The sequence below is a fragment of the Eubalaena glacialis genome, chromosome 1, assembly GCF_028564815.1.
Source record: "Eubalaena glacialis isolate mEubGla1 chromosome 1, mEubGla1.1.hap2.+ XY, whole genome shotgun sequence".
NCBI lineage: Eukaryota > Metazoa > Chordata > Mammalia > Artiodactyla > Balaenidae > Eubalaena > Eubalaena glacialis.
Window position 1 is genome coordinate 112,817,411 of NC_083716.1, and position 21,319 is coordinate 112,838,729.

At 40.7% G+C, this 21,319-nt stretch overlaps 1 protein-coding gene across 1 annotated transcript in view; it reads right to left on the minus strand.

Annotated features, from left to right (window-relative positions):
• The window catches only part of UGGT1 (UDP-glucose glycoprotein glucosyltransferase 1), a 106,550-nt gene extending 93,769 nt beyond the window's left edge, over positions 1–12,781 (minus strand). Inside the window, exons 1-4 of the mRNA XM_061183001.1 lie at positions 12,559–12,781; positions 7,437–7,572; positions 2,338–2,420; positions 65–195 (exon numbers count right to left, since the gene is read on the minus strand). Of these exons, the coding sequence (XP_061038984.1) occupies positions 65–195; positions 2,338–2,420; positions 7,437–7,572; positions 12,559–12,616 (408 nt within the window). The 5' untranslated portion in view covers positions 12,617–12,781. The remainder of the gene's footprint in view (positions 1–64; positions 196–2,337; positions 2,421–7,436; positions 7,573–12,558) is intronic.
• Positions 12,782–21,319: the final 8,538 nt, after the last annotated feature.

Sequence of the window (21,319 nt, forward strand, 5' to 3'; positions counted from 1 at the left end):
CAATACAGCCGATCAAGATATGCAACCACTAAAAAATACTGTCACGTGTAAGCACTGAACTCACCTGCTGGAAGGCTTGAATCGTCGCTGAGTAGGAGTGAAGAGACAGACAAAATTTCAACAGATTCTGCTGTAGTGGTGACAGAAACTGAAATGCAACTTCCAATATTGCATGATAATAGGAATAATCAGTACCTGTCAGGAAGAACATTAACCAAAATAATTCTATATGACAAGAGGTATCCAAATAAGATAGTTCATAAAGTATAAAGCTATGTGTTACAAAAGCATATTGATTGCAAAATGTTACCACTATACTGTCCTGAACTGCTGTCAAATGCTTAGAATTCCTTGGAGTACACCATGCAATTGGACTTTTCTTCCCTTTGTTCAGACTATTCCCTCTCCCTGGACTGCAATTCTCCCACTTACCTGGATGACTAACTCCTTCTTTCTTCCTCAGGAAGAATTCAGCTGTGAGAGCACCTATTCCAGGGAGGCACCGCCTATCGCTACCCCATGCCTCACTGGACCAAGTTCATCTCTTCTTTGCTCCCATAATATTTCTTCGCTTACCTCTTTCACTTGGCACATCATTTACTCATTTACCTATTTACTAACTGTCCCTCCCAAAGAGCCTTTGGGCCCCCAAAGCCCGAAACTATGACTTGTCTTTGTATCCACAGTGTCTGCATATGTTATCTATTCAAATAACCCAGCAAGACGGAGCAGTGTGGTGAGGAAGTGCAAGGTATGAAAGGATATAATGAAACTGCAGTTTGGGGAGAAGCATTAAAACAACTGGAACAAATTATCTGAGGGGAAAAAAAACGCACGTACCACTATGAAAACATCCCCAGGACATATTAAACAAAAAGCACAAGGTACAAAACAATGTATACAGTACGCGATTTTTTCTTACTCTTAGAAAGAATAAGAAATAGGAATACATACTTATGTATTTATTGTCAAAAAGAAGAAAAACACTGAAGGCTAAACAAATTAATTTAAATGGTTATAAAAAGCCAAGAGAAACAGGAGGAACAAGATTTTTCTGTGTATAGCCTTTTGTATAGCTTTGACTTTTAAACAACTATTAACTATTCCAAAAAGAAATTTAAGAAAAATATTTAACATTTAAAAAAGCAAAATGTAAAAGGTCTATATGGCATTAGCACCTTCTAAGTAGAAAAAGAGATCAGAAAGAAATATCTTAAAATGTTGCCAGATGTTAATGGTGACTGTCTCTGGGTGGTGGGACTAGGAGTAGTATTTCAAATAAAATGTTTAACGTACTTTTATGGTCACTTCCAGGAATTCACACTCCCCTAATTTTAACCAGGAACACATCAGCATTTATACTGAAGAAATTTCATTTTAAATGTCCGAGTTCAAAATTCATTACAAAACTCACTTTGATAAATTTGTTTTATGAAATCATAAACTAAAATGATTTTTTTGATAACTCAAACAATTCTAGCTAACTCTAAATTACGTAACTAAAGCTTACATAATTATGTAACTAAAGCTTACAAAGTATGTAACTAAAGCCTGTTCAAAACTTTTATGCACTTAAATCACAAAAAAAGATTCAGACGACTTTTTAAATATGTATTAATTTTTAAATATCATAAAGTTAAAAATCAATTAGTCAAATATTAACAGCAGTCACATAATTTTTACACATTTTCTCTTCAACAAGGACTTATGCCTGTCAATGTAATACTCAAGGTTTTAACTACTCATGTATCAGCATCTTTGACTATTAATGCTCATACTCTATATAGCTTATATTGAATTGGAAGATGTTTGTGAAAGCTCATCAAAAACTGTAAACAAGTGATACAGTTTACCTTGTCATTAATTTGACACCTTGACACTCCAGTTGTGTGTGGCTGGCATGCATAATGGAAAACATTCTGGATGGCACTAACTTAATGATAACAAACTTAACAGATAATAGATCAGTTGTATAATTAGTTCATAACAAAAGAAAGTGAATCAAATCTGATGGTTATTAAGTAAATGTTAAATGATTTTAAATGAATTTGACTTCCACAAAATATTCATGTAGCACTTTCAATAAAAGAACACAAAAGAACAAAAACAAGGGGAGAAACAAAAAAAATCCAAGGTAGCTCTTATCACCAAAGTTACAAACTTTTTCAAAAATAATTACTAGTTTGTGTTGACTCTGCTGGCTACCATCACAACTCTAGTCATTAAAGATAAAAATGTTTTCCATTAACTGCCATGCCACACATACTCTGAAAGAGATCAATTTTTCTAATATATTCCCAGACACCGAAGTCAAAGAAGCATTTGCTTCAATTTTACCGTGATGATCTGATGATCCAATATTTTGACTGGCTTCTACAAAATTCCAAAATTTCTCTTGACTGTCTTCTGCTAAAAACTCACTGAGAGAAAAGGGGGAAATATCAGAAATAAAACAACTTAATAAAATCTTCTAATATAAGCTCTATTACTAAGGGGAGTAAAAATAGATTTTTAAATTACCAAATGTCCAAAGCTTGGCTTTTATTTGATAATATATATTATACACGAACATGTATAACATATATTTTCTAATGATAAGCAAGTCTTACTAGCTTATTAGCTATTAATAATTAGCCTAGTAGTTTATTCACTTAATAGTTTAATAGGTATCCCTAAAGAAACCTAGAATAATAGAAATGTTGTAACAACAGGGAAGTCCCAATATAAAGAAAGGTTACGAAATCTCATTTGTGAAAATGCCGTCAGTAGTAGAAGCAGAATTAGGAATTGATAATTCTAGTACTAGTTCTGCTCACTCATTTTCTGAAATACCTTGCAAAGAACAAAAAAATATGTTTTTGCCTAAGTTTCTCCCGAGGAAAACATGAACCCTAGAAAAATTTCGAGGAGACTAAAGGCAGCATGTCGTAATATTTTTACATCCACAAATCCAAATTTTCAAAATCACCAAATATTAAAGTTAGCACTGATTTAATAAAATCAGGTCTTAGAACTTAATGCCATCTTAATTTTTTCCCTGACTTTACACTACTGTACTGACCTAAAATAAAATGGCTATTCTACATTTCCCTGCATTCAAGAGCCTAAAATCCCTTAAAAGAAAATGCATGTACTAATTGAATGATTCATGTAAATCGGTAATCTTCTCCTCCAAGGCATACCAGTGTAGTGGTGGTCTTTCCCTGTCTGAAAGCAAACTACAGATCTGGATCTCAGCTTACCTAGCCAAAGGAAGACTTTCCCATTACTTGTCAACACTGGGCTGTACAACTCTCACTCTACTCCACAGCTAGACATAGAAATATGGCAAAATAAGAAACATTTCCTGGTAATGCACAGCTTCTCTAAAAATAGGTTTCTGAATATACCCATTATCATAATGTATTATTTAGTGCCTCCTTGAGTGTGGCATTTTCTAGGCTTTCGAGTAACTGACATAGACATCATACCAACCTTAAAATAGCTTATAGTCTAAGAAAACAGGTACTAAAACAGATAGATTATGATATGCAAGTAAATGCTTTGTATTCTTTGTAAGAATACAAAGTGAATCTTAGCTTAGATTCCTACAGAGGCCATATGCACATAAATATATACTTTTCATATAATTACAGGAAAACTTCTTAAACATACATTCTTTTTCACCCCACTGCATAAATAAGTCTTACAACGTCTAAGTGTCAAACAGCCTTAAGAAAATTAATTACCAGATCCACTGAAGTAATCCATGGAAGACAGGAACAATACAAGATATTATTAAAAGGAATGCTGCCATTTGTTTATAGTATGCTTAAGTTTGCTTGCTTTTTGTTTTAAATTGTTTTTTAGCTTCTGATACCTGAGTAAAATATCGATAAAACTTCCACTGAGTAAAATATTGATAGTTTTACAGATGACATGATACGATGTCTGGGATTTGCTTTAAAATATTTTAGCGGGAGAAGGTAGGAGGGTGGTGGTGGTGACGGTTATTGGCCTTGAGTTGACAATCACTAAAACTGGGTGACAGGTAGAGGGAGAGCACATTATATATACCATTCTCTCCACTTATAAACTTATTAACTTTCTTAAGGGCACAGAGTTAGTAAATGAAAAGTCTGGAATTTACATTCCAATCTCAATCACTCAAATCTATCATGCTGCATTCTCAGGCCATTATAATATCTCAATAAATGACTGTATAAGCACTCAATAAATGATTGCTTCAACTTCAATAATAGAACTTTATTTACACAATATTTCTGTTAGTAACTATAGCTGCTCAAAATATACTCAGAGCTCTACTTCAATTAAATATATATCACTTCATGGACAACCAGAAAGCTACAAACCCTTCATTAGCATCAGGTCCAACCTAAAAATACACACAGGGGACTTCCTTGGTGGTGCAGTGGTTAAGAATCCGCCTGTCGATGCAGGGGACATGGGTTCGATCCCTAGTCTGGGAAGATCCCACATGCCGCGGAGCAACTAAGTCCATGTGCCACAACTACTGAGCCTGCGCTCTAGAGCCCACAAGCCACAACTACTGAGCCCGCAAGCCACAACCACTGAGCCCGCAAGGCACAACCACTGAAGCCCGCGCGCCTAGAGCCCGTCTCCACAACGAGAGAAGCCACCGCAATGAGGAGCCCAAGCGGCACAACTAGAGAAAGCCTGCACACAGCAACAAAGACCCAACGCAGCCAAAAGTCAAATAAATAAAATAAATAAATTTATTAAAAATTTTAAAAATAAAAATACACACAAGAATAGTTTTAGTTCCTAAGGGCCAGAAGCAAGGAAGACAAAATGTCTGTATTAGCTACATGCCTCGATGTGTGGAAAAAGATTCTGTCCCTTCACCCTCCCCCCAATGGACAGTGCTGTGACCCACCATCAATGTCTGCCATGGACCCAGGAGGGAAGGATAGTGGCCTCAGCTAGCCTCAGCACAGCAGTGTTTTTGAGTTGCCTACACGTCCCATTTCCTTGGCAAACTGTTTGCAAATAGCCACAGAAGAGAAGTAAAAATAATGAACCAAAATGGCAAATGGCCAGGATATCATGAAAAGGGGCTATGTTTGTTATGGGTAAGTTGCAGTGAAGGAAACAGTTTACAATACTCACTTCACAGAGATCAAAGAAACTGAAAAAAAATTGATCAACTAAGGCTGACAATTTTAGCATACTTTCTCAAAAGTCTATAAGTATATGCCGTAAGACTCTTCTAAGACAATATACAAACACCAAGAAATTTGTTAGTGTAAGTGAGAGTAATGGGATGTAATCCAGTGAAGGATGTTAGGCAGAATATCGTAAAACATGTTACGGTTAGTTGCACAAAATTATTTAGAAAGTGATAGTAAATCTCAATGACTTAGATTGATACCAGATAAATCATCCAAAATAAGATTAGCAGAAAGGAAGAAAAAATGTTCAGCTATAAGAGTCCTGGCTCAGGCGGTCCAGGACCTCACACGACCTTCAGACACTTCACTGTTACCACCACCAAGATCTAATAAAGCGCGGCCATTTGGGGGGCTCCACCTATTTATCAAATTAGTTATTGTGACATCACTATGAAATACATGCAGTGGACTTTGGGGGTTTCTGGGGGTGAGACGGGGTTGTTGGAGTTTTGTGTGGGGAGGGGGTTTGCCATTTTATTGCTGAGGAAAGGGAGGCACAGAGAAGTGATGGGAGAAAGTCTGTTCAGCAGAAAGTCGGGGAGGCTCCTCAGCAAGTCAAGACCGGCTCCCACACGTCCCACGTTCCCACTGGCCTCTCCTCAAAACTGTACCAAAGGAGGCTTTGCCTTAGAAGGCACAACTATCCGTATACACTGTCAACACAACAGACTCTCCATTCACATCTTCCCAGGGATCAAGGGGAAGATGTCAGCAGATACAATTAGACCACAAAGTTAACTGATATAACACAACAGTTCAAATTTCCAGCTCTATCAAATTCTGAAATTTACCCAATGCTTACGGTTCACCTACCTAAATGTATGCTTTAGAAAGATTCTCTACAGGTCCTAGCTATATGTTATTTGAGATACAATAAAAATAAGTTTCCCTCTATAAACAAAAAACCGACTAAAAGAGAGGTATTTGGTTAGATTTATATTACAAACACTAACTAAAATGTACACGGGTTAAAATCTCCCAAGAAATCATTGACTATATTGCATTTTATCAATTTTAAGACACTGTCAATTCTTTTTTCCAAGTTTGGGAGATCTTTTTTTTTTTTGGCCGTGCCACGTGGCATGCGGGATCTTAGTTCCCTGACCAGGGATCAAACCAGCACCCCCTGCATCGAAGGCACAGAGTCTTAACCACTGGATTGCCAGGCAAGTCCCTGGGAGATCTTCTTCATTGAGAAACTGAGATGTATGTTTTCTTTTTTTCCTAAAAACATATGTGTGGTTTCTACGATCCATCTACTAACTCCTTCTTAGGGTTCATTTGAGCTGTTGTCAAGTTTCCTTCAACTTTGATTTTCTTCTGTACTCCCCAGACCAGGGAATCTCTTCTAGTTTGAGAGATAACAGTGGGAAGCTTGATGTGATTTACTGCATATTTGCTATGCTCTAAATCCCTTCAAGGCCTAGGCCTTTGAAACTCATTTTCTGCACCAAGACCCTAGGAACAAAGCGGGATAGAAATGGCTATGTAGGGGATCAGGCAGACAGGCACGAATCATCTTCTAGAGTTTCCTGTAGCCCCAGATGGTACAGTCCCAGCAGAGGAGCACTAAGGTAGAGATGGGGTAGGAGACTGGGGTCCAGTACATTTCAGGAATAGCAGGATGAAATGCTGCCCAAAGACACTGTCAATTTTAAGACATATCATTGTTTTATGAAACACTGAGTGAAAGATGCCACCAATTTTAAGATAACATCTTGATTTGATTAAATGCATCCTGATTTTGGAGATGCTACAATCGGATAAAATGTGGCCACTTTCTCAGCTTCCCCCTGAACTCTCTTATTTTGGGGTCTCCTTCCAAGTTCTTGGGAGGGGCATGTCCTCTTCCCCCACCTTGCCAAGCTCTCTTCTCTTCCTTTTATTAAACACCTCTTAACACCTTCTTCAAATAAATAGAAAATTTCTTTTAAGTACAACTCTCTCTTCCCTTATTACCACATTTACACTTTTCCTGTAAGATAACATAATAATTTAACCAATTCAATATATTTGTCTAAAGAAATCCCTAAAGATCTCTATCATCAATTCAGTCCTAGCCTGCTGGCAGACAGTCTGTGTTCTAACAGCCTGTGAACAGCACACAAGCACAGTGCACACTGAAAGAAGCTCTTACTAAATGCATATGATGAGAATCTCACTCCCTAAAAAGCTCCTGAATATTCACTAGCAGAGCCTACATTTTCACTCAAACATGTGAAAGAAAAAAAAATGTCTTCTTACCTGGTTTCTAACAACAACGGAGTGGAAAACCATTTTGTCGTAAGAGAGGTTGTAACGGCTTTTGAATCTGCCTTTACTGAGGAAAACAGCCATAGTCCAGTGAGCACAGTCAGAAGACCCATTTTACGGCAAAGCCCTAAAAAGAGAAAAAAAAAAAAGTTTCGCTACAAGGCAATGTTTAAACCTGAATCTTAATAATTAGAGATACAAAGTAACATGACTATCACAGAAATAAAAATGCTTCCGAAATGTAACAGCACCTACTATCTAGATAGTTCAGCAGATGTTTGCTGATGACTGACACACAACTAAAGGTGTGTCGTTCATTACACTCTCTCCTACAAAGGCTGCACTTCATCTCCTGGGTGCCTATACCACACAGAGATATAAAAGTCAGCTGGTGGCCCAGCAGGTTGCACACAATCATACTTTATGAAGCAGGAGAGTAAATAAAGCTGAGACAGATGAAAACACAAATGAAAGGTGTTATAGGTTGAACTGTATTCCCCCAAAAAGATAGAGTGAAGTCCTACCCCACCCCAGTACCTCAGAATGTGAACTTGTTTGGAAATACGGTCTTTACAGAGGTAATCATGTTAAAATGAGGTCACCAGGGTAGGCCCTGGTCCAATGACTGGTGTTATTAAAAGAAAGGGGCGGGGGGGGAATGTGGGCAGAGAGACAGGCATGCAGAGGGAAGACTACATGAAGAGACACAGGGAGAACACCTGGTAAAGACGGGGGCAGACATTGGAATTATACTGCAAGCCACGAACACCTAGGGCTACCAGAAGCTGGAAGAGGCAAAGAAAGATCCTCCTCTACAGATTTCAGAAGGAACATGGTCCTGTGACACCTTAATTTAGAACTTCTAGCCTCCAAAAATTTGTGAGACAATAAACTGCTGTTCTAAGCCACCCAGTTTGTGGTACTTTGTTATGGCAGCCTTCGGAAGCTAATAGGGTGGGTTTCGAATGTAAAATCAAATATAGGTTCTGGAATAAGGAAATGTAAGAACTCAACAGATCCCCATCTATAAAATCAGAAAGTTGGGGTCACGAGTGAATCAGCAGGGCCACAGAATGCAGGCCTCCTACACTCCCAGCAGCAGCCTCACCAAGCATGCCGAGATCCTTGGCATCCACATCATTTCAGAAAAGGTCTCCGGCTGCAGACTTCTTTGATCTGTTTTTTCATCCCTGGAAGTCTGCCTAACAGAACCCTAATCAGACTTCCACTGTGATATAAATAGTCAGCATCCAAGTTCCCCCAAAGGGGACATGAATATGTGGGAAACACTAAACCAAACTGGTGCTTCTGAATGTTAAGGTCTGGTAAAGCTCACCCCAATTCCTCGCCGCCAGTTATAATATACACTGCTGGGGGAGACAGCCCATATACCAGAGCAACCAGTCAGTATCTTCCTTTTACAAAAAGCCTTATCATTTGTGCCAACATCTTGCTTCATATGACACACAATACCTCTAAAGAACAATGGTCCGAAGCGAAATGAATTCTACCAAATAGAAAAGTTGCTTTTAAAAGAGTCTGAAGTTCAGGCACTGCCAGCTTCTTTGGAAACAAAAAAAAATTAATATGAACATCCCACTTATAAATAAACACTAAAAAAATTCAACATCGATAAAGACTAGGACTAACCAAACTAGACCTCTGACAATGAAACCTGCTGGCCATGATTCCTGGCTTGGGGGCGGGGGGCGGGGGAGGAGAGGTCGCAGACAATGCAGGCCCCTCCCGGAATGTAGCAAAAGTTACTGACATTTCCCGCAGAGCAGCGAGCGAGGACCCAAACTTTTACATACAATTTCAGCCCACTCAACTCTCTCCGACACTCTCCCCGGAGGCCCACGGACAGTGGCCTCGGAAACCGGCCCCTCATGACAGAACAAACATGGGTTAGCAAGAAGAAAAAGCCTTTAGAGTCAGGCACCTGTGATCAATTCCTGAGTTTGCTACTTACTAGCAGTTTCACCACAGGCATCTTACCTGATAACTCGCTCGCCCTTAGTCTCCCACTCTCTAAAACAGGAGTAACAGTATCTGCCGCCAACATGCGCCACCAGGCGAACTGAGAAGGCAACGTGAAAGTCCCTTTGTAAAGTGTCAAGCACTACACCAGAACTAACTGCTCTAGTTAAAATATGTAAGGAAGGGAAACTAGAAACTGTCTTCTAAATTATAGAATAATAACTCATCGTTATTACAAGACCAAAAATATGCCTTGGAAATATATCCTCTGTGGTTAGGGAAAAAAAATCAAAAAAAATCCTCCCCCAAAGTCACGAAGTTTCTAAAGCAGAGACAGCGCATATGAACTATGTTCAAGCAGTATTAACGCTACAGCTATGTTCACCATTTTTCCTGCAGGGACCTAGACGTGTCATCCCCCAACAGTGGTGACTCCAGGTGAGAAATTAGATGCTGCTGCACAGTACTCCCAGGCCGAGGCCATGCACAGAGTGGGGAGCGGACACGGAGGGACAGAAGGCCCCAGGAAACACCCGCATTTACAGAGCAATTACTCCGGGCGAATCGCTCTGGACAGCGCCACTGCCGAGCGCTCTGCAAACACGTTACCCAGCCCTTCCACGCAAGGCCCCAGGAGACTGCAGTTCCCGAGGGGGGCAGCCTCGCCCACTTTGCCCACCAGAGCCAACAGCACAGGGCCTGGCCAAGAGCAGGCAGTCCATAAATATGCTGCATAACGCGTGAAACACTATCATCCCTACTTGAAAAATAAGAAAATGAAGCTCAGAGAGGCTGAGTAACTTGCCCGACTAATAAATAGCAATGTTTGGAACCCACATCTGTCTGTTTTCAAAAGTTCCACAATACCATGCTCTCTGCCCTGGTCCTCTGGCTTTAAGAAGGGGTAAGAATCCATACTCTGTAGACCCAGACTGAGCAAAGGACTTTATTACAAGACCCAAGGCAAGTCCAGGGATTTTCTAGGGGCAGAGTCCTTGGGACCCAGGTGGCTGAGAGAGGCAGAGCTTCAACTTGAAACCAAGGGTGTGAGCCTGAAGTTGGGAGCAAACCAAACCAAGCAACCAGCCTGAACAGATCCATACTTGGGCTGGCTCTGGGGACTGAATGTGAGCTCGTCAAGCGCAGGGAGTTTTGTCAGTCACAGTCACATGCCTAGCATAATGCTTGGAACACAGGAGGCACTCAAAACAAAATAAACACAGACTTTGTTCACTAAGGGATGAATGAAAGCCACTGGAAGGAAGGGATGTGACACCAAGAGTAAAGGCGCTACAAAAAGCCTAAGACTTAAGAAGGGTGAAGATGAAAACTCTACGTACCATGACTCACCCAGAGATCTCCCTGCCCTGTTTTAAAACAAAGAGACAGAGAGTTTCTGGGGCACAGTACAGCATCAGTAGAGATGGGAAAGAGAGGAAAGCTACACATTAAAGAAGAGCTTTCCCATCCCCAGACCCCACATCCTTGACACCACAGGTAACACCAGAGGAAAAGGTTGTCCAGAGAAGTAGAAATAAGAATGTCACTGAGTGGCCTTTTGTTTGAGGATGGCTTCATTCTACGAGATCCCTTATCACTCTGACCCTCTGACCTTAAAAGCAACCCTTAGAAGCTGTGAAATAACAGCTGTCAGAATCTGCAGCGTGGCACTGCATGATTATAGGCATCACGCTTCCAGCATGATGGATAAATTAAAAACAGTCTTTAATAGGTTCTACGCCCAAAAGATTCATCTGTAAGATCTAGTGTGTGGCCCGGTTTCTTTAGTTTAAAGACACTATCTCTTGCTCATTTACCAAAAATATTAATCAAAATTATATTATGGCAAATGTTTTTCACTTTTGGAAAACAGAAGAGGCATAAAATTATAAATCATCATCAACTTTTTCTTTTTCCATTTTTAAACTGAAGAAAATAGCTAACAAACTCAAAAAAAAACTTGCAGGGTGCAAGTTAATAAGTAGCCATCTGAGTTTCAACATATATGACAACAGAGAGGAAAAATATCAGGAAGTACCCTTCTTGAGAAATAAATTTACTTCTGAAAAAATTAAACTTAATATACACTTATACCTATTAGCAAAACCCATTTGCTGTGAACCACACACATCCAATTTCGGATTAAAAGTAGATACTATACATCTAATATGAAAATGATCGCAAGTAACTGGACAAAAAGTCTAATAGGATTTTCTCCATAGTTCAATTTATTCCCCTCAAGTTAAATATGCACTGTGAAGATGCCCTACTACTGTACAAAGCAACGTTTATTTCCTTCAATAAAAATGAGTTTCAGCTAAGTTTAACAAAAGCAAGTCAAATGGAAAGGCTACAATCAACCCAAATTTTGTGTTGTTGTCATGTAGCTATTTAAAATGTCTTCAAACATCACACAGTAAAGTTGGCTGGCCAAGTACACGATGAATGAATGTTTCCAATATAGTGTAACACAGTAAGGCATAAGACCCCAGGCCTTTGAATGAACAAAATATGCTAGTTCTCAAATCGGGCAAGAAATGCAAAACGATCTAGAGATTCTGGCCAAGGAACACGAAGAGCTCACACCCATAACTTATCGGCGATGTACGCAGATCTTTCTCTTCTGGCAGGTCCCACACTAAAAGTGAAACCGGATCATCCAATTTTCAGCCACCAGATCCTCGTATTAAATGAAAACGGAACCAATATTCATCACCCGAATTCATTTTAGGGAAAAGAGAAATTTATAAAAAGATCCATTCGTTCTCCAACCGGAGTCCTGCAAACTGCTGGTTCTCAGCCTACTTGGGGTCAGGCTTGGTCGAAATTCACGTTAGGGCACTTCCCCCACCTCCGTCTGCACTTGGGCACACGGGTCCCCAAGCTCTTCAACGAAGGCTCAAAACGGTTAAACAGAGCCCGCCACCACCCTCGCAAAGACGGTATATGCGCCCAGAGGACACCGAGGGACAACTCGGGGGACTCTCAAAGAAGGGGAGGGCTGGGATACAGGAGGGGAAACTGAGTCAGGAAAGAAACGGAAGCTCAAGGTGACCGGGACACAAGGTGGCCTCGCTCCCCAGACCCTCTCTCCGCCCGCGAGAACTCCCCACGCCCCCCCCCCCAGGGGTACCTGTCACCGGCCACGCAGCGGCAGCACACGCGCCGCCCGCAGCCCCTTTCCACTCCATGCCGGGGCCGCGCTTCGTCCGCGACGGCACCTGCGACAACGCCGGGGCCGGGCGGGGCGGGGCAGCGGCAGGGCGGCAGCAGCTGCGCCAGTGAGCGGCCGACACGCGCCTTTCCCGCGGCTCCGCTCGCAAGCCGGCCTCGCAAAGATAGAACCCAGCCGCCGACCGCCCTTTACTTCCGCTTCCTACTGGCTAGAGACGGAGGACTTCCGGCTACCGAGTCGCGGCCGGAGCCGCCCAGAGCGCCTCTCGGCCGCCATCTTACATCCGATGAGGCCCCGCCTCTCTCCTTGCTCCCTGCAGTTCAGTGTGATTCGGCAGGCGTCGGTCTTCGAGGTCGTGGGGGCACGTATAGGGGGACAGCTGAGACCCAGAAGCTTTACCGCATGGTGAAGCTGGGTTGGGGTTTCATACTTTTTTCTGTTTGGGGGAGCTTCAGAGTCTACTTCCTTAAACCCTTCTATTAAAAGCACTGTTGCACAGTATAGGACAAAATGACTCACTGTTTCTGAGCACCTTAGACTTCATCTTAAACCGTAAATTTTGATAGCTTCCGTTCCAGGTGATAGGGACAGAGTAAAGGGACACAGTAGGTGATTAAATAGTTAATCCCACTAGGGGATTGTAAGTAGAAAAAAGTATGGGAAACCCCTGTAAGTTAGTGATCCCTCAAGAAAGCAGGTTTACTTAACCACAAAACCAAGCAGGCTGGCTTAGCAACAAAACCGTGCAATAGAAGCACAAGACATGCCCCAAGACAAGAGAACAATGGTGGCATGAGACCCACATCCTGCCCAGTGAGCTCAGTAAGTTAATGACCCCTAGAACACATAAAAAACAATAATTTATGGAAAGGTAACATTTCACAATGAAAGATGCTCATTGTTCTGAGACCTGAAACAATTTTTCGATAGTGCCATGATAGTCCTAGCTTGACCATGTAGGGACAAGAAAACTCCCCTGCCCAACCTGGAGGAGGAGCTGATGATGGAAGCATGATGTCTACTCAAGAATGAGGAGGAAAGTGGTCTTTTCCCCCTCCCCACTTTTCCTTTGATTATAAAACTGTAGCCCACTAAGTTCTCAGGGAGCGGCACCCTCTCGCCCGCGGGCTTGTAAGCCTCACAAACGTCGTATTCTAATAAATCACTTCTTATTCTAATAAATCACTTCGCCTCTCGCTGAATTCTTTCTGCATTGAGATGTAAAGGACTGGAACTCTTCGGAGCCCCCCCAAAATGCCACCTAGCAGTTTCACAGGGAGCAGGGGAAAGGAAAGTTTTTTTTATTTTTATGAGACGATTTTGCTTATTTTATACGGGCAGTGGAAACTTAATCTGCAAAGGTTACTTTGTCCTTTAAATTATTTTTTTTGCAAATATAAATTACTATCTAAAATTATTTTAGAATATGTGACACTGGACAGATCATTTTAGCCACCCGGAAATGAATACGTCTTTGGAGGGTATGTTTTTAACTCATAAAGTGAACTAAAAACCAAAAACACATTAAAAAGTACGTAGAAAGTGTAAAATTTTAACTGACTCTTGATTATATGACACAAACAGTCCTTCGCTTGAGAATGGCAGAACAAGACTAAAAACACTTGCCTTAATCTGGTAACTATATGTCTCTACTGTGCTTAAGAACTTCTGTAGCTGACTACTGGGCTTTCTGTTCCTTGCTGGACTAAAACGAGTTCAAATAATTTTAAGGAATGGAAATGACTGTTTTAAAATTTATTAAGGGAGATTTTGTGTTAGTAAATTTCCATTGTGTGTTTTGTATCCCTTTTAAAATCACTTCAGCTGATGCTTCCATAAAAAAGGAATTGTTGTTTAATTCACCGAATTACAGAGTTAGTTTTTCACTCTCTTTTAACTTGGTCTTCTACTACTGATGCATGAATAACACCAACATTTGCTTAGTTATAGCATACAATCAAGTGATAGTGCAGAACTTCTAAGAAAGTTGGGTTTCTCTTTTTCTAAAATTTTCTGAGAAAATTCAGTGCTATTTTATTTGACTAAACGCAGATTTTTTTATTGTTTTAACTTTTTATTTTGAAATAATTACAGAATCCCAGGAAGTTGCAAAGATAGTACAGTGAGGTCCCATGTACCTGCTTCTCCCAATGGTTACATCTCAAATAAGTATAGTACAGTCTCAAAACCAGAAAATTGACATTGGTACAATGTGTTTGTATAGTTTTGTCATTTTATCACTTGTGTAGATTTGTGTAACCACCACCAAATCAAGAACTTTTCCAGCACCACAAATATTTCCAGTTGGTTAGGGGGAAGGAAAGACAAGTAGGTGGAGCACAGAGGATTTTTAGGGCTGTGAAACTATTCTTTATGATATTCTAGTAATGGATACAGGTAGTTACACCCTTGTCAAACCCACAGAATGTACACCAGGAACCCTAATGTAAACTATGGACTTTCAGTGGTAAGGATGTGCCAATGTAGGTTCATCAATTGTAGCAAATGTACCACTGTGGATGTTAATAGCAGAAGCAGCTGGGCATGTGTGGCGTTGGGGGTATATGAGAACTCTCTGCACGTTCTGCCCATTTTGCTATGGCTCTAAAACTGCTCCAAAGTCCAAAAAATGAAGTCTTTTTAAAAGTGAAAATCATAAATGTTAAAGATGGAAGGAATATAAGAAATAACCTAATCCTCTATTCTCATTGAAAAAAATGAGTAAAAGTCAGACTCAAACTTTTAAAAATAATTGATAGACTTTATATTTTTAGTAGTTTTATATATTTTTTTTAATTTTATAGGAGTATAGTTGATTTACAATGTTATGTTAGTTTCAGGTGTACAACGCAGTGATTCAGTTATACATATACATATATTCATTCCTTTTTAGATTCTTTTCTCATATAGGTTATCACAGAATATTGATCAGAGTTCCCTGTGTTATACAGTAGGTCCCTGTTGGTTATCTATCTTATATATAGTAGTGGGTGTATGTTCATCCCAAGCTCCTTTAGTACAGTTTTAATTTTACAGAATAATTGAGCAGACAGTACATACAGTTCCATATATCCATCCCACCCCAACACCTAACACCCAATACCAGTTTCTCCTAATATTAACATCTTGCACTAGTGTGGTACATTAGGGTTACGTATATATAATGGAATATTTGGAATAATTTTCAAACGGAATAATTTCCAAGCCACATATCTGACAAAGCAATTGAATCTAAAATACATAAAGGACTCTCAAAACTCAGTATTGTGGAAATAATACTGATACATTATTATTAACTAAGGTCTATAGTTTACATCACAGTTCACTCTTAGCATTGTACAGTTTTATGGGTTTTTCACAAATGCATACATAATTATCCTTACAGCTTCATGCAGAATAGTTTCACCCCTCTAATAATCCCCTGGGCTTCACCTATTCACCTCTCCCCGAAATCCTGGCAACCACTGATCTTATCACCATCTGCTATAGACTGAATGTTTGTGTCATGTCCCTAAATTCATATGTTGAATCCTTCAATGTGATAATATTTGGAGGTGGAGCCTTTGGAAGGTGCTAGATCATGAGGGTGGAGCCCTTATGAATGGGGTTAGCGCCCTTATAGAAAAGACCCCAGAGAGCTCCCTTGCCTTTCTCCCATCTGAGGACACAAAGAGAAGTTCTTGCCTGTGGTCCACTTTGTCCATTAAAGTCTTTAGCATATTACACAAAGTTACTTTAAAATTCTAGTGTGATATTTCCAAAATCTCAGCCATATTTGAGTCTGATCTGATGCTTTATCTCTTCAGATTATATTTTTTCTTGAATTTCAGGATGGCTGTAATTTTTGCTTGAAACCCAGACATGATGTACTGGGTAAAAGGAACTGAGGTAAATAGACCGTAGTATGAAGTTTTATGTTTTTTTGGCTAGGAGTTAGGCTGTGTTTACTGTTTGCTGTAGCTGTATATGTCAGAGACCTAAATTTCTTCCACTGTCCTTGTTTTTGTCTCCTCTTTTGTATTTGGGTTTCCCTAGAAGCTGCTTCTTAAATAGAGTCTTGACACTGTAGTCCTTTCAGCTGTAATCCACCTTATTATACAGGAGCCCTGTTGATATGGTGGTGAGGTTGATGAGAGGGGAAGCTCTGCAACCCTATGATTAGCTCTCAGCTTTTAGGAGGCCTGTGCCCCTGGGCTGTGACCTTCATAAGTGCTTTTCCCATTTGTATGAGATAGGGTAGCCAGAGGGGGCTGGAGTTGGGTAATTTCTTCCCCTCCAAGTCAGAAAAAGCTATGGTAATGGCTTTATCCTTGCTGGGTAGGATGTTTCTCTGGAGAATTCTCTGGGCTTGTTTCAAAATGATTACTTTTCCCCTCCCCCAGGCCAAGCATGAAGGGATTTTTCTAGGGTACCCACTGTGGGAACCTGGTAAGTCTCCTGAAGCAAACCCCACAGAAGTGTGGGAGCCCTCTCACCTTACTCTGGGTCCTCAGGAATATTTAACTCTCAAATTAGTCTACACTCAGCCTCTAAAAATTCACCCAAATTGCCTGTTCAGTGTTCCTACCAGTTACTAGTTGCAGCCACTCCTACTGCAGGTAACCTGCTCTGTATTCTCTGTGTTTGTCCATCTCTCCAGTTTTGGGGGTGGCAGTTTGTCCTCTGACTTAATTCTCTCTTGATTTTCAGCTCATTCCGTTTTTTCTTGTTGTGAGGACAGGAAAGATGACTGCCAAACACTACTCGTAGAGCAGAAACCAGAAGTCCCAGACAGACCACTTGCAAGGAGTTGGTGACAGAACCCAGGTCTCTAGATCAGTGCTATCTGATAGAAATAAAATGTGAACCACATATGTGGTTTAAAATTTTCTAGTAACCACGTTAAAAAAGTACAAAGACACAGGGAACTATATTCAACATCCTGTGCTAAAGCATAATGGAAAAGAATATAATAAAGAATATATATATGTATAATAAGTCACTTCACTGTACAGCAGAAATTAAACACAACATTGTAAATCAACTATACTTACATTTAAAAAAGTAAAAAGTACAAAGAAATAGGTGAGATTAATCTTAATAACATATTTTATTTAACCCAATATATCTACTACATTATCATTTAAATGTGTAGTTATATTAAGAGTTATTAAGATATTTTACTATTTTTTGTACTGTGTTTGAAATCTAGCATGCATTTTGCATTTACAGCATATCTCAATTCAGTCGTCTTTTTAAATATTTATTTATTTATTTGGCTGTGCCGGGTCTTAGTTGCGGCACACGGGATCTAGTTCCCTGACCAGGGACTGAGCCCGGGCCCCCTGCATTGGGAGCGTGGAGTCTTAACCACTGGACCACCAGGGAAGTCCCTCAATCCAGTCATTTTAAGTGCTCAAGAGCCACAGACTCTGCTACATCCCATCAGTCATCATAAAAAATTAATAGCAAGAGTGAACTGAGCGCATCCTTACCAGGACTGTTCCTTGAACACACAGGCACACCGCTCTGCTTATCCTCCCTGCCTGGATTGCCTTCTTCCCCTTTCTCCACAAGGCTTGCTTATACTCTTCACTTAGGTCACTGTCAACATCACCTCTTCAGAGGGACTTTCCTGACTACCCCACCTAAAATCCATCCCCCAAACTGTTACCCTCTCTCTCCTTCACCTACTTTATTTTTTCCATTCTGTATTTGTTTATAGTCTGCTATCCCCTGTTAGATGTCACCCCATGAGGAAAGGGACATTACTTAGTTCCATGCTATGTCCTCAGCCCCAGGGCAGTGCTCATGCAACATCCAATGATGAGTTCCAGCCACATCACCCCACTCTGTCCGTGAGGACATACTCAACGGAGGAGACATTCTGCCCTTGCTGTTATTCTCACCCAGTCAGCTTGTGGGCAAAGGACCTGCCTTGAGATCAGTGAGTCCCCTGGAGCTGCTTAAGAGACATAGCATAGAATCCTCCAGGTTTTAAGCTCTGTTTGTCATTCAGAAAACTAAATCGTACTGTTGGCTCCGTGTGCTTTTTCTCTTAACAGGGGGTTCAGGGGACCCAATGGGAGAGTTATGTCCTGCAGGGGTGCTGGCCCTACAGTCAGACCCACACCACCTGACCTTTGTAAGCCAACCAGATAAATTATCATTTAAAAGTGTAGTTATTTTTTAAGTTATTAAGATATTTTTCTATTTTCTGTACTAAGTGTTTGAAATCTAGTATGCATTTTGCATTTACAGAGTTGCCTTACTAGAGTGCCCAATGAAGAAAAGAAATTGCCTGGCAAAAGAAATTGCCCAAAAGTAAGTTAATAAACATAGTAAAAACAGGGTATCTAAAAATAGCCGTATGAGTTAACTGTAAATGAACATAGTAAAAACAGGGTATCTAAAAATAGCCGTATGAGTTAACTGTAAATGCCTACCTATAAGTATTTTACACTGTTTTATCTTTGATTACATTTACGTGTCTTTCTTCTACTTGTATTATTCTGTCAAATCAATTCTTATTTTACATCTCCTGTCCAGCATCTCATTCTCTCATCTTTATTGATTGGCCCCATAATGGCTCCACTAATTTATAAAAAGGAACTGAAGCTCCTTAGGGACTTTTCAGTTGTTCATTTTATCACTTCAGAGAACTTGATGGGCAGTGTCTGGGTCTGTATCACTGGCCCCCACTCTGCTTTATGATAGGCCTCTGTTGGCCCTTGTGTCTCCCCCTTTCCTAACCTCTGGTTCTTTGTGTGAATGTGCATGTCCATTTATATAATGTTCACATGCTCCTGCAGTGAGGTGCCTATTTATTGTAAGGAAGTCTAGTCTGCATTTGTCCTCGGAACTCTTAGCACTTACTGTCTCTACCACTTAGTTAGCTACTTCTAAACAGTGCCACGTAGCTACTCAATCTTACTAAATTGTTGGAGGAGGATGTGAGATTGGTTAAAAAAGAGGAAGGAATTAAACTTTGAACTGCCAAAGGAAAAGGGAGGGGGGAAAAGAATGTGCTCAAAGAAAGAGAGGGGAACAACACCCAGAAAGCATCTTACGGCCAGAAACCAGGTTCTAAGACTTGTGGTTGCCAAGGGGGTGAGGGAGGGGTGGAGGGGTGAATTGGGAGTTTGGAATTAGCAGATGCAAACTATTATATATAAAATGGATAAACAACAATGTCCTACTGTATAGCACAGGGAACTATATTCAATATCCTGTGATAAACCGTAATGGAAAAGAATATGAAAAAGAGGGCTTCCTTGGTGGCGCAGTGGTTAAGAATCTGCCTGCCAAGGCAGGGGACATGGGTTCAAGCCCTGGTCTGGGAAGATCCCACATGCTGTGGAGCAGCTAAGCCCGTGCGCCACAACTACTGAGTCTGCGCTCTAGAGCCCGCGTGCCACAACTACTAAGCCCACATGCCACAACTACTGAAGCCCATGCGCCTAGAGCCTGTGCTGCACAACAAGAGAAGCCACTGCAATGAGAAGCCCACACACCACAATGAAGAGTAGGTCCCGCTCACCGCAACTAGAGAAAGCCCGCTAGTCGCAACAAAGACCCAACACAGCCCAAAAAAATAAACCAAAAAAAAAAAAAAAAGAATATGAAAAAGAATGTATATATATATATATATATGTATAACTGAATCCCTTTGCTGTGCAGTAGAAATTAACACAACATTGTAAATCAACTATACTTCAAAAAAATAAATTTAAAGAAAAACAGGTTCTAAAGGGAGACATAGGTGGGAAACACAAGTTATATAAATGAGAGACAGCTTTTATAAGGTTGGCAATGGGGGCTATGTAGAACCTTCAAAGCAAATCTTCAGAAAACTGAATTCACTGTTAAGGGGGCTCTATGTACACCTTTGGATAAACTTGAATGTAGCATATGAAACTTGCTAGGAACTGTAGGAATCTGAGATCAACAAAGAAATTGGTTGTGGAAAGCAAAGTTGATTTAATGTTTGTTTTCTACATAGAAAAGGCGTGCAAGACAACAGATGCTTATAGTGGCACACTGCAGAGTTGAAAAGGTGGTCAGGTTAGAAGGCCATCACTGCAGAAGGCCATCCCAAAGGAAGATTGTCCAGCCATGAGAAACAGAGGCTACTCCAGAGGGGAAGATGATTCCATCAGGGAGGTCTGGGGGATGAGGAATCACTGAGGTCAGGATAGTGGCTCCCTGAGATTTTAGGGGGTCAGATTCCCTCCAGTTCCTAAAATTTGGGGGAGGTGAGAGTTGACTGCTGGCAAATAAGCTATCTCACCAAAGTGAGTTCCCTTAGAAGATCCATATACCTTGCAGCAAATAGGATGATCTGATTTCCTAGAAAATCTCACTCACCCACCCCAAAGTGCATTTCCAATGTCAGGTGTACTGTGTATTTTGTCTTGGGCAAGAGAGTAGCAACAGAGACACATAGGATCATCCAGTTTGTGTGGCGTGGCCCCCAGTGACTCACGCCTTTCTATTACAGTGTGATTTTGCCATTCTTTCCATCAGGAAGTGAAATCTATCTCCTTACCCCTCAAATCTGGGCAGGCATCATGACTTGCTTTGACCAAGAGAATGCTGTGGATGTGTGTCTTTCTGGAACTTCCAAGCCAAAACCCTAAGGAGCCTGGCAGTTTCTGCCTTTGCACTCAGGGCCCAACCTCCATGTAGAGAAGCCCAAGGTACCCTGCTGGAGAAAGAGGCATTATTTTAAGGGCAAGTT